We start from the raw sequence: 14012 nt of genomic DNA, 5'->3' as shown, positions 1-14012 counted from the left end.
AGAGCCTAAGTCCCATTGCAGGTAAATAGGATTCAGGTTTCTAAATGATTTGGGCATTTCTAAAAAAGCTCATCCAGTATTTGTACCTCTGATCATCATCTCATTACTCTATGATCATTGGATATTGCTGTAATTCATGGAAAAAGGTCCCCAGAGTAACTTTCCATCCTGGATAGTATTTTAAATAAGGACATAAGCAATTCACTCTTACTTTGGTGATGTACAAATGTATTTGGATTTAGAATTATGGAAGTATTTTATTCACATTTCAAAATATGTTTATCTAGTTTGACAGCTGCTTATCAGAGTCTAAAATTTATTTCCATCTTAGCTATATATAAAGCAATTTATTGACATAATTTTGCTTGCATTTGTCACACATAGAAAATACATCTCAACTAAAAATATGAATTTTAACTTTGCACCATCTTACTTAGATTGCTTCCCAGGAGGAGTACATTGGATTTCGGTTGGAAAACAAGACAAGGCGGGGCTCCTAATGAAACTCCAAAATCTTTGTAGTAGACTAGACCAGGACTTCTCTCTTTCACAAAGGCCACCACTTAATATTGAGGAGGCTAAAGACCGCCTTCGTCTGCTGATACTGCGCAAATACCCCAGGTACTTTTAGTGGGATAAAAGATGTGTTGGTGGAATTAGGCTATATGTTTAAAAAAAAAGCCATGATCTTGGTCAAGTTGCTTTTTGTGACTTGGCTTCAAAACTTGTAAAATGAGGTAACACCATTGTCACCCTTTAAATTCTTTCCAGTCTAGCCTTTGAATAGCCTTGGAGGTAATGCTGTAGATTGTGAGGAAATGTTACGTAAGGCAAAACTGGAAAGATTGTCAAGAAGTTGGGTTACTCTTAAACATATTATGATTCTCAAATGAAAGTCCCTATATCAGGATTTCCCAGACTGTGTGTGGTGGGTTCATGAAGGCATGCAAAAACTGAAATTACATACACAAAAATATAAAAGGATTTATAACATACACTATGTAGTAGTTTATTCTTTTTAGATCAACTTACTGTTGTAAAGTGAGAACCCTTGCCAATAATTCAGTGTAGACTTGTCCTGGATGTGAATATGTGTATAAATATGAAAATTCTGCTGCTAAAATCATGTTAAACATGTAACTGTGCTGGACTTTATGCAGAACAGTATACTTCCCATTAAACGTGTACATCATGAAGTACCTGTGCACACAGACTATAACAAAATGTGTCATTAGGAACACCAGACACAGTGTTTGTGATTGTTCATAACACCCCAGGGCAGTTCTAAGCCTTACCCAACCATGTTGCTTTCGTTGTTCAGTCTATGTTGGAGATTAGTTCTGGCTGTGGGATGACGTGGGAAGAGGAGTCCTTTTGTGAAGATGAATCTTTTGTGAAAAAGACAGTGATAGGTTATTCCAGTGATGGTTCAGAAGGCAAAATAGAAAACATAGAAATACTACATATGGTTTCTCACTAGTTGACTTGAAACCATAGCTTGTGGTCAGATCTGAAGTATTGGCTGCCAAGAATGTGTAGTCTTTGAAGTGGTGGTGATCTTCAGAAACCAAATATCTGTCACTGAAAGATAAATCTGAGGAGAAATCAATAAGCTTTAATTGCTCCACCAGGAAATGTCAGACAAATGCCCTTCAGATATCTTGCATGTGTCACCCAACCATGTAAGGCATATATCGTTGCAGAAAATCTTATTCTTCTCTAAGCAATAGACTTGGTTTCAAAAGTTGCTGGTTCTTAAAAGGTTCTTAAAGTGAAAGTAGTACTTTATTCAAATAATAATTTTATGTCATAGTAATGATATGGCTGAGTATATACAACAGCGCAACTACTTTCAAACTTTAGGAAAAGTGACAAATCAGCAATTGACTTGAAATGTCAACTAATACCTCTGGTGCTGCAGAGCTTCTGACATGTTTGAGATATGTTTCTGATTGTACTGAAGACTTGCAGTTCTGTAAAGCAGTGCCAGAGCAAGCAGGAGAGGTATCTAAAACTGAACTTTGAGGAAGCAGTCAGACACTTATATATTTAGTTGGAGTAGTAATATTGCAAGCTCTATAGATGTTGTCAGGCAGAAAAACAGAGGGCTGTTCACACACACATTCTTTGCTTTACTGTTTTGTATGTTGCCAGATTTTTGTTTTCAAGAAAATGCCTGAACGCTGATGTGTAGTCCTCCATGAAGCTTTTATAGTAATGAGCTTTGGTTTAAGGGTCATTCCGTGAATTCTTGACTTTTTTTTTTTTTTTTTTACTTTGTGATGACAGCAACTCCTCTTCCCTGTTGAAGTGAGAGAGGTTTAAAATGTGAAGTGCTATCTTGATTCTTTCAAATAAGAGAAGTGCAGATTTTTATGAAAGATCAGCAATCTCCCCTTGTTGACATATTCCATAATCAACTTTAGTGGCACACTTAACCTGCCTTTCTGAAATCTTTGGTCACTTAAACTCATTTTTTCTCACTAGCAGCAGAATTTGAATATTCAGTTCATGCATGACAAGATAGATATATTCCTCAGAAAACTTGGATATTGGTTTTCCTGAGCTCAAAGAGAGAGTTTAGATTTGTTTCCTCATAGTCCCTCAATGAGGTCTGAAACAAGGATGCAGTTGGTATCCACCAGGAATTTATAAATCAGCATCTCAGGGAACTTCAGACCCACCTGTGGAACTATTTCCTGATTGTCCATGGAAGAGAGAGAGTCATCACCCACCCCTTTATTCAAGGGGCTGTTGATCTGAGAGCACTAACGAAGCATTTAAAGACAAATTGACAGACCTCACCTAGGACTTGATGCTACAACTGACTTTCTGTAGCGAGGAATTCAGAGTTCAGCTATCTCTGAAAGAGGATCCAGCATTAGTTGTGAAGATTTTCAAGTCTAACTCCATTTTTATCTGTCAATTTTCCCTTTGGTTATGAAAATAAAGCATTTCAATTGCCTTCAATCAAAAGTGAAACTGGACTGTGTTTTCCCAATGAGTACCTGGGAATATTTTTCTTAACAAGAAATCATCATTCATCATATGGATTGTGATTATATTTTAACACTCTGTACCTCACTTCTTATTGAAGTTTTTTAAAATTTCAGAATTAGTTCTGACATGGTTATAGTCATAACATTTCTCCTAAATATGATTAGGATTAGAGGTTTTGATGGAGGTGATGAGGAAACTTTTTTCTTAGTGTTGAAGGGGGTTTAACCAGCTCCAAAAATTTTGGAAAACTTTGAACTACATCTGAAGTGTTGGAGTGTACAGACATATGAATAGCCAGTTACATATATGGTATATGACACTTTTCATGTTACTCAGTCATGTCTGTGACAGTACCCAAGGGTCATTCCTTCTTATCCCTCCTGAGATTGAGTGTCCTAATGTAAATCTTTTATTTATTGTAATTGCATAGACTGAAATTTTCAAAGTAATCTAAGGTGTTTGGATGTCTGGTTTGCATTAAAAATAAGAATTAGGGATCTAAAGCCCCTTGGCAGCTTTGAAAATCTCAGCTATAGCACGTATGCATTTGTATATATGTGGTGGGTTCTAATAAGTGCTTGCTACACTGGTCTACAATTTTTGAGAAGTCATCTGCTTCAGAGATAAAATGTGATTATTATGTATTTTGATGTGCTGAATTCAAATATGACAATTAAAACAACTGATTGGCTACTGTTTCTAAGATATTTAAGTTTTTACATTTTATGTCTATGTATATTGTGTAAACAGAGTAGAGTTTTAATCATAAATTGTAAACCTAGGTCTTTTCGTGTGTTTATGGTTGCTTTACATGATAATATTTCACCTGTCCTGTTTATGTAACACTTTAAAAATCAGCAAAAGGGTTATATAAATAAAATTGATTATGAAACAAAAGGCAAAAAACTATTATGTACATAGTTTAGTCCTATGCATTGTCTACTCAGCGCTTCTTGGCTTGTCTCTTGTATTCATTAAATGGAGCATCTCTTGTCACTGTCCAGCAATAGTCTGCAAGCATTGATGGGCTCCATTTGCCCTGATAGCCTGCCAGGAGATTCCACTGCTGTAGTCTGGAGCCCAACAGCTCTGCCTTACTCTTGGGTAGTTCCAAATCCCTGACAAGGTCATTCAGTTCACCTTGTGTTATGAGATGTGGTTCAGAGGAGGAGGATGGGAGAAAATGTGGGTCCTGTGACATTGATGGTTCAGGACCAGAAGTTTCATCCTCTTCCTTTTCCTCGTCTGACTCAAGTGAGAATGATTCTGGTGCATCAGGAACCGGCACTCCTTCTCCGTGGGGTACTGGGCGTATAGCTGATGGAATGTTTGGATACTGCACAGTCCACTTTTTCTTCTTTGACACACCTTTCCCAACTGGAGGCACCATGCAGAAGTAACAATTGCTGGGATGATCTGTTGGCTCTCTCCAAATCATTGGCACTGCAAAAGGCATAGATTTCCTTTTCTTGTTCAACCACTGGCGAAGATTTGTTGCACAGGTGTTGCAGCATATGTGTGGGGCCCACCTCTTGTCCTGATCTCCAATTTTGCAGCCAAAATAAAGGTGATAGGCTTTCTTAACCATACTGATTGTACTGTGCTTTTGTGATGCAAAAGTCACTTCACCACAAACATAGCAGAAGTTATCTGCACTGTTCACACAAGTACGAGGCATCTCTGCTCACTTTGGCTAAACAGAAATGTGTCTCTTTGCAAAATCAAACACTGATAAATAAGAGAGCACAACACTGTATGATTTCTAGAGCTGATATAGGGCAATTTGTTCAGCAGAGTGATGTAAGCTTCGTTATGATTGCATCATCCATGACTTCTAGGAATAACATGATGCAATTCATATCATGTATGATGCAATACCAGCTTCAGATTGCATCATTCATTGTTTTGCCTCAAAAGCAAGTACTGTCCAAACCCAGTCATAGATTTATTCATAGATCCAGTCAAAGATGTATTTTAGTCATTTCTGGTTTAAATTGAGATCCCTTCCCTTTATAACTCACTTATCCTCCGCCATTCCCAAGTCAAGGGTCATATATACTGACTCAATAGCATATCTTGAAAACTAGAGCCAATCAACAATTTTAAGCATCATTTTTGTTCTCAGTGACCCAGGATTAGTAAAGTTGGACTACATTTATTTCAGAAGCATTTTGGCTGTAGAGCAGTGCTATTGGCTTAAATCTGCTTCAGTTGAGGTCAATTGTAAAATTCCCTTTGACTTCAGTGGGAACAGTTGGGCCAATTCTGAGTGATTTTTGAAAATTCTCAAAAAGAATGAGTAATAAAATTAAACAGTGTAATGCAATTCATCTGGATATCTTTGTTTTATTCTACAGTGCTCATAATCAGGGCCATCCCTAGCTATTCTGGGGCTCTATGCAGCCTCCCTGTGGGGAGGAGGGTGGGGCAGGCCTCCATGGGGGTGGCGGAGCTGACATGGGGAGGCCAGGGGGGAACCGCCCTCCAGCACTCATCAGTGGTGCAGCTGGGGCTGGGTTGCTGCACTTCCCGCCACCGGTGAGTGCAGGCCCGGCCCTGCTGCAGTCCTCAGGGGAGTGGTGGGGGGCTGGGGCAGGGGCCATGGCAAAGAGGCAGAGCAGAGGCTGGAGCAGCACCAGGGTGTCCCAAATTTCCTGGTTCCCTACGCAGCTGCATACTTTACGTATGGGTAGGGATGGCCCTGATCATAATGCAAGTAACTGAGGCTCCCTTTCATCTCCTGGTTCAGCTGCTTGGGGCTCTTTGCTCTGAGGCAATGGCCCTTTAAGGAAAAGGGACCATTTTTTTGGCAACCATCTTTGATAAATAAGGTTCCCTTTCTGTGGTGGTGCAGGGTGTGGGCAAGGCTATTTTTCATTAGTCTGAGGTGTCTGTTTGCACTGCATAGCCCTGCTGCAGAAATACTTTAATATATAGTCCCTGGAAAATGTTGTTCATTTAAAAAGAGTGGTTACCTCATACCAAAACCTTGAGGCAGGGTTATTTCTAGGTAACATTTTTCCAGACTAAAAAAAAATCAAAGTTTTTGCAACATGTCAAGCCAGCTGGAAACTTGTTTCTCCTAAAAAAGTTTATACTTACTCCTATGGGAGGCCAAATGCAGTTAGCCATTCCGTGCAACTTCTTTATTTATCTTACAAATGGTAGGATATTTCTTATTAGTTTTCATTCCGACTAGGAGACATATGCTTTGTAGTTTCTGGAGGCTGACCTTATTGCATTCATTGGGGCTTCTTACATTCCTCCATTCCACCCCACAAGCTCCCAGTGTGCCACCCTCTCATCCCCAGGATTCCCCAGTTTTTCCCCTGGTGAGGGTTCTGTGTGCCTCCTTTCCCCTATATCAGGATCACACAATTGCCCCCCATGGTGTTGTGTGTCCCTGTTTCCTTTATAGCAGGGTTCACATTCTTGCCTCACTAAGGGATCTTTTTCTTTCCTGCCGTGACAGGGATTGTTTGTCTCCTTCCCTCCACTTCTGCCCCGCACCCAAAAGTACCTTTCTTCCCTCTGGATTGCCATGGAGCAGACTTTATGGAGGCAGGATATCAGGAGGTAGGAAGGAAGTTGAAGCTTCCTTTCCTCTCTCTGCTGCCTGAGCACTGCCCTACAGCTGTTAAGTGGCTCCGAGCTCTGAGAACAATTATTTGTCTATGGGCTGGGGTAATGTTATACTTGAACATTAAGCCTTAATGGGTGTTATCAACCATTTGGTTTTTGTTTGGTTTGATCTATAGAAAATTGCAGAGGTGCTTGAATTTGTAGCTGTGCTAATCAAATCATGTGGGGCTCAATATGTCCTCCAGTGTCCCCTTTTTCAGTATTCTGATTTTCTCCAAAATGAATAAGATAGCCATTGATGCTTAGGATGTTCTCTGAAATTTTGGAATTGATTGGATGCAGTGTTCAAAAGTTACACTTCGCAAACATACCTATACAAATAGAGAAATGCTGTTGAGTGGACTGTAAGGCGTCACAAGCTTGGTCAACAAACGTATTTATTTATCCTGAAAGATACTAAAAAGAGAAATCTCAAAATGGTTGCCTAATATTTCTGCTGTGACAAATACATGCAGCCGTAAATTACAAGCAAAGATGTATGTTTTCCCTATTGACAAAGCCATGAATGGCAAAATCTTTTAATTATTTTCTAAGATATTTGGCTTTAAAATATAGTTCTTCCCTGAATTGCAGTGCTTAATACCCCTTAAAGACAGCATTTTAATAACGAAATAACTTTCCAGAGTATTTGTTTGAAAAGTCATCAGTTGACCCTGATTTTTTTTTCTTGTTGTTTTAGGTGTCTCATGGTTCTGGATGACATTTGGGACTCCTGGGTATTAAAAGCTTTTGATAATCAGTGTCAAGTTCTTATTACTAGTAGGGATAGGAGTGTGACAGACTCAGTGACTGGTAAGGATTGTTTTCTTCCTTGCCTATGTCTTGATATTATATATGTATGTTTTTAAAATTAATGAATTCTGACCTTAAATGTTTACGTTCCTGTTGAAAGGATACTGTTTTCTTCTCCTTCACCTCAGTTATAAAAATGATTCCTCAGATATGCTCTACCTCTCTCAGGTGCAGGTGGCTGAAGTAATAGGGGATCTGAGGGACACAAGGTAGAGCCGCTGTCTGCCACGCTCCAATTCCATAAGTATATGCATAGAAAATTCTATGTGCTGTTAACAAAGGCCACGAAGCCATATAACAGCCTCTGAAGTAGATTCTGTCATCTTATATGCAAAATAGAAAAGCCTTTTAGAATCCTACCCTTCCTACTTCTTGCCATCCAAGACACTTATGTTTTTCAAACCGTTTATACAGTTTGAAGGCATGATGTAATTCCTAATGAAGGACACAAATACTAATCCTTTGGCCAACTTAAAGGGCTTATTGGAGAAAGGAACGAGGACAGTGTATAAGCCACTTCCTTCTGCCTTTTTCATGGGCTGCATAGGCAGCTCCTGATTGCTCCTAGCCCCTTTTGCCTTGGTGATTGGAAAATTGAGCCTGTGACAATGATATTTTATGTTGACATCGAGAACACCAAACTGGTTGTGTGTTTTCTTCAGTGGGCCTTCCCTTCATGTGAGAATGTAGCTGTAAATAGTGGGTTTTTTTCTAGATTTTGCTCACATGCACTTGGAAAATGTTTATGGGAATATTCACCAAAGCGGCACAAAGTACTAATTGATTTATGGATTCATATATTGGTATTGAATCTGATATTGTTGCCTGGAATCTACTCTTTCTGATTTCTCCATATCCGTTTGCCGCTAGTCCGTTCTGTTGGAGTTGGAATACTTGATCGTAGTTAATTTGTCTTTTTTAAGATTTTTAATGAAAATATTAACCAAGTCCCAAATGACTTTTGTAATTCCACTTGATGGCATTCTCCACGTGGAGGTCATTCTGCAAGTGATTATTTTTTCTGTTGTTCACCTGATTTCTAATAATCCATGCTAATAATAATAAATATTAAAAACCATAAATATCAACCAGGTAACAATATGGTCCAAGATTTCAAAAAGTTGCTAGTTATGTTAGTTGCCTTTGTTTTTGGGTGCACAACTTGAGACAGTTGCTTTCAGAAGGGTCAGTTTTTAGCACTTTTGAAAATCCACACTCCTCAAAGTGTCTCAGATTGAGCACCCAAAATCATTAGTTGCTTTTGAAATTCTTGCCCGCAACACAGTTCTCTATTGAATATATTTTTGTTGTTTACTAATTACTTTTGAAGTTTTGGCATCACCCATTAATAGAGACATCATGTATACCTCTATCTGACCCAATATAACACAGGTTCGCATACAATGCAGTAAAACTCTGACATGCTGCTCTGAGTAGCGTGTTAAGGGTGCTGGGCTGGGGCTGAGGGGTTGGATAAGGGGCAGAGGGTTTTGGGGGCCCTGCAGTCACAGAGGCCCAGGGGATTAGCTGGGGGCCAGGAGCAGCCCGATCCGCTTCCCTCACCCCAACCCCAGCCATGTCACACAGGGGAAGGGGCTTGGGGGAAGGGATCCCCCTCCCTGCACTCACCAGCAGCAGCGGAAGCGGAGCAGTCCGGCCCCAACCTCAGCCCGCTCCATTCCGCCAGCTCCCAGACACAGCGCTCCGCTTCCCACTGTCAGTGAGTGTGGGGATGTTGGGGGAAGGATGCCCCCTGTACTCACTGGCAGCAGGAAGCAGAGCGCCATGGCTGGGAAGTGGTGGAGTAGAGTGGGCTGGGGCCATGTTGCTCCATTTTCCGCTGCTGCTGGTGAGTGCCTGTCAGGGGGCAGGGAGTGTGGATAGGGGTTGGAGCAGTCAGGGAACAGGGAGCAGGGAGGTTAAATGGGGAGTCCTGGGGGTGATTAGGGACAGGGGTCTCTGGAGGAGGTGGTCAGGGAACAAGGAACAGGGGCGGCCAAAGCAAGTTCGATATAATGCAGTCTCACCTATAACACAGTGAGATTTTTTTGTCTCCCGAGGACCCCATTATATCAAAGTAGAGGTGTAATTGCATACTGCTTGCAAATGTTCATGTACTGAACTCGTGCTCAGATTTTGCCTGAATATTAATGTTGGTCAATGGGCCAGTAACCTCATTCTTCCTTCTTCAACTTCTTAAGGATGGATGCTGAATTTAATTTCCTCCCTCCCTAAACGGTGGGATATTTCTCCTACTCTCAGTATATTTAGGTTTAGTATTGTGGCTCTGAGGTTTCATTCACTAGAACTCTTAAAATTCTTGGATGCGTTTTTGTTCAGACCTATACAAATTTATATATAATTTCCCTCTATTTGTTTTTCTTTCTCTGATGTGCATTGCTATTTATGTGCCACAAGAAAGAGCAGTACAGTTTTAGGTTTATTTTTAAAGTGTAAACATGTTTATTACTAAGAAAACTGACTTTCAGTTCTTGCCTTTCAAATTTACCAGTTGTCTTAGGTGTGCTGCCTTTTGTCCCCTCCCTTAAGCATGTAATAACCTGATAGTTAATGTTTGCCAAGTGCATTCCCTTTATTTCTTTGACACTTGAGAATCCTCCTCTATTTTGTGAAATTGTTGACCATCCTCCCCTCTGTGTTGTCTTAGATTTGGGTTTCTACAATGTTCGCTCTTTGGAATGGGAACTTCAATTTTACAGTTTCATAAATACCTATGGTATAACAAAAAAACACACTTGCAAAATCTGTACAGTCAGTGATGCTTTAGCTAAGCTGCCAAGCTCCACCATGTTTCCTTAGTATGTTTTAAATACTAACTTTGAGTGGGGAAGGAGGTGGCCTGAATACTAAACTATAGCCTAATAATTATATTGTAAGTTATTTTGAGTATTATTTGAGTAATATTATTAAATGTCAGTTTGGTTTTGCTAAATGCAGTTTCTGCTCCTTTTCCTACCACTCTTGGTACAAATGTACTTCAGTATACATAGAGAGAAGGAACAGTCAAGTCTCTAAGCATGTACCTTGTTTAAAGTTTTGTTTTGGAAGTCCTCTAACCTCTTGCACCACACAAGCTAATTTAAATACTTCAGATACTTCTTACCAAGTTTTTATTTTATTTTATTTAAATCTCCAGGCAATAAATATGAAGTTCCTGTGGAGAGTGGATTAGCACATGACAAAGGACTTGAAATTTTATCTCTGTTTGTTAATATGAAAATAACAGATCTGCCAGAAGAGGCTGATAGTATTGTAGGGGAATGCAAAGGTATGTAGTTTGCTAGTTTTTATTTTATTATCAGAAATATTTGTAGTTTTTAGTTTCTACTTTATAGAAATAAAGTAAGGGACATAAATTCTGTAATACAGTATCGTTTTAAATGAACAACGCAAGTTACTGCTGGACCTCTGCTTGTAAGCAAGATGGATGGTTATCTTGGTTTTTGACTCTACAGCTTCTTCTACACCCCTTCTCAATCTGCTTAGAGTACATACAGAAGGAGTATTCAGATGAATTCCCAAAAAGTTTCATATCACAAGCACATACATAGACAGCATATTCTGTTCGCCTGCTCCAACCTCCCAAGACTTTGTTGAAAAAACAAGAACCTGACCTGACTTCCTTATCAACAGCTATATTTAACCATTGGATACTATTGCTTACCCAGGGATCTCAAACACGCAGCCTGTGGAGCTCTTCCCTGCAGCGCCAAGCTCCCTGCACGCCCCCCCCGCCGCATTTACTTCTTGTCGCTGCCAAACTCACCCCCCACCGAGTTATTTTATATGGCAAGTAAGCTCCCCGCATGCTGCTCCCCAATGTTTGGGGCCGGGTCTCTCCCCTGGCCTCGCCTGCCATCCCCACGCGCCTCCCCCGAGTGTCCCCCGGCCTCATTTGCCACCACTTACCACCCCAGAGTCTGCAGCTCATGTGGCCTCTGCTTGGCTCTGCCGGCTTCTGGCATCACCTGTTGCCACAGGGTCCTAGTGCCCCCCTCCATAGGGCCAGGGCAGGCTGCCCTTCCCCTGCCCTTCTGCCCTAGTCCTGAGCCTCTCCAATGCCCCGAGCCTCTCGAATGCCCCAAACCCCTCATCCCCAGCCCCACAGCCCTCACCCCTGCGCCCCCTCCTATCCCCAAACTCCATCCCAGAGCCTGCACTTCCTGCTCCAGCCCGGAGCCTGCACCCAGCACCCTAACTCCATTCCAGAGTTTGCACCCCAGACCACCTCCCCACCCAAACTCCCTCCCAGAGCCTTAGGCATGTGTGGGTGGAGTTTGGAGGAGGGCAGGTTCTGGGCACCACCAAAATTTCCACAAACCTGCCATCCCTGGAAGAAGCAGAGCAGGAGTGGAGTGGTGGTGCAGCCCAGTGCAGTGGGGGGGCTTTACTGAGTGTGTATATTTTATTAAAATCACTTGGAAATGACTTCATTGAAAAAAAGAACACTCATGGGAAAAAAGAGAGTTTTTTCAAGACAAATGGGAGAATTTATATTTTTTCACAGAGGTAAAAGATAAAATTCAATGCTTATTTGTCAGCAAACGATTGCTGTTCCCAAGGAGTATAACGTGCGTTGGCACTACAACATGATGCACCATGAAAAATATGATGCATTCACTGTAAAAATCTGAGAGGAAAAAGTTCAGCAACTTAAAGCAGCATATGCCGAGCAAAGAAGTTTCTTTTCGGGGATTAACAAATCTAGCGAAGATTCAGTAAGAGCAAGTTTTGTGATAAGCAGAATGTTAGCTAAATCATTGTTACCTTTTAAAGAAGGCTTATTCGTAAAATAATGTCTTAATGAAGGCCAGCAACATTTTATATCCTGATAGAAAGTTTTTGAAGGCATAAGCTTGTCTGCCAATACAGTTTCCTGCATGATAACAGATTTAGCTGATAATGTGCAAAAACAATTGATTCAAATGGCAAAAGACTTGGAAGCATTTTCAGTTGCTCTTGATGAGAGTACACAGTGTGCAGTGTTCATTAGAGGTGTGGATTGCAATTTGAATATAACTGAAGAATTGCTAGACTTAATGCCACTGGAGGGTACCACAATGGGATGTGACATATTTCAAGGACTGGAAGAGTGCATTGAAAACGCTGCGCTGCCATGGAACAAACTAGTATCTTTGGCGGTGGACAGTGCGCCATCAGTGTGCTCTGAAAACATTGGTGTGGCTGGATTATTGAAGAACAAACTGAACAGCCTCAATATACCAGGAATTAGCTTCACCAGTATACATTTTTATTTTGCACCAAGAGCGCTGTGTAGTAAAAGTCTACAAATGAAAGAAGTTATGGATGTAGTTGTTAAAACTGTTAATTTTATACATGCTCGAGGGCTGAATCACAGACATTTCACTTCTTTTCTAGCAAGTATGGACAGCGAATGTAGGGAACTTCTGTATCACACTCAAGTTAGATGGCTGAGTCATGGAAATGTTTTGAAGAGTTTTTTTGCACTTAGAGAGGAGATTGATTAATTGATTCCGTCATGAAAATGAAAAATGAAGTTCCACAGTTTGCTGATTCCACTTTTATCTGCAGCCTTTATTTTCTAACAGATGTAACTAATCACCTGAATGCACTGAACTTGAAACTTCAGGGTAGAAAACAGGCGATAACACAGATGTATGACAGTTTTAAGTCATTCAAAATCAAGCTTACTTTGTGGGGGAAACAGCTGACTGCTGGCAATTTGGTTCACTTCTTGACTCTGAATTCATTAGGAAAAGATGAACCCAAATCCTTGAAAAATATACAGAGATCCTTTCTAACTTACACAAACAGTTTGATGTGCAGTTTGAAGATTTCAAAGCACTTGAACCACATTTTCAACTTTTTTCCACACCATTTGCTGTTGAAAGTGACTGTTGCAGAGGAAATGCAGATGGAGTTAGTGGAGCTTCAGTGTGATGCCATTTTGAAGCAAAAGTCTACAGATGTTGGAATTCCAGAATTCTGCAGGTTTCTTTCACAAGAAAGATTTCCCATGTTATTCTCTGTTTCCGTAAGGATAATGGCAATGTTTGGAAGTACATATATATGTGAACAGTTTTTTTTTCTTCCATGAAGATTAACAAATCTGTGTTAAGGTCAGGGCTCACTGATGAACATTTGAAAGCAACACTGAGATTGGTTTCGTCTCAGGATATCAAACCTAATATTGATGCTCTGGTTGATGCAAAATGCTGCCAGCTAAGTGGCCAAAAATGAAATAACTGTCAAAATTAGCACTGACTTTTCGCATTACATTTAAAGAAGTTAATAAATTGACTTTTAATAGCTTACTCTTCTTTTTTTTTTTGCCTAACTACCTCCAGGCTCTTCTCACTGCCAAGCCGCCAAACAGCTGTTGGTGGTGCTTAGCACTTTCTAGGAGGGAGAGGAGAGGAGCGGGGAGCCGCACGTTCAGGGGAGGAGGTGGAGAAGAGATGGGGAAGGGTCGGGGCCTCATGGAAGAGGTGGAGTGGGGGCGGGGCCAGGGACAGTAAGGGCAAGGGGTGTCAGTGATGTGTGGCCCTCGGGCCAATGCACTAGTCCTCATATGG

General features: G+C 40.8%; 1 protein-coding gene across 10 annotated transcripts in view; it reads left to right on the top strand.

Annotated features, from left to right (window-relative positions):
• The window catches only part of APAF1 (apoptotic peptidase activating factor 1), an 80737-nt gene that overhangs the window by 9493 nt on the left and 57232 nt on the right, over positions 1-14012 (top strand). For 9 of the 10 annotated variants that reach the window (XR_003998472.1, XM_030548484.1, XM_030548481.1 and 6 more), the window contains 3 exons: positions 438-621; positions 7322-7434; positions 10592-10723. Coding sequence is in view for 9 of the 10 variants with exons in the window: in XM_030548484.1 (XP_030404344.1) it covers positions 438-621; positions 7322-7434; positions 10592-10723 (429 nt within the window). In the remaining variant the exon portion in view is untranslated. Of the gene's footprint in view, positions 1-437; positions 622-7321; positions 7435-10591; positions 10724-11123; positions 11249-14012 lie in introns of all 10 variants that reach the window. The other variant, XM_030548490.1, reaches the window with a different exon arrangement.

The sequence above is a fragment of the Gopherus evgoodei genome, chromosome 1 (assembly GCF_007399415.2).
Source record: "Gopherus evgoodei ecotype Sinaloan lineage chromosome 1, rGopEvg1_v1.p, whole genome shotgun sequence".
Lineage (NCBI taxonomy): Eukaryota > Metazoa > Chordata > Testudines > Testudinidae > Gopherus > Gopherus evgoodei.
The sequence above is the reverse complement of the archived record's forward strand: the minus strand, read 5'-3'. Positions and strand labels throughout refer to the sequence as shown.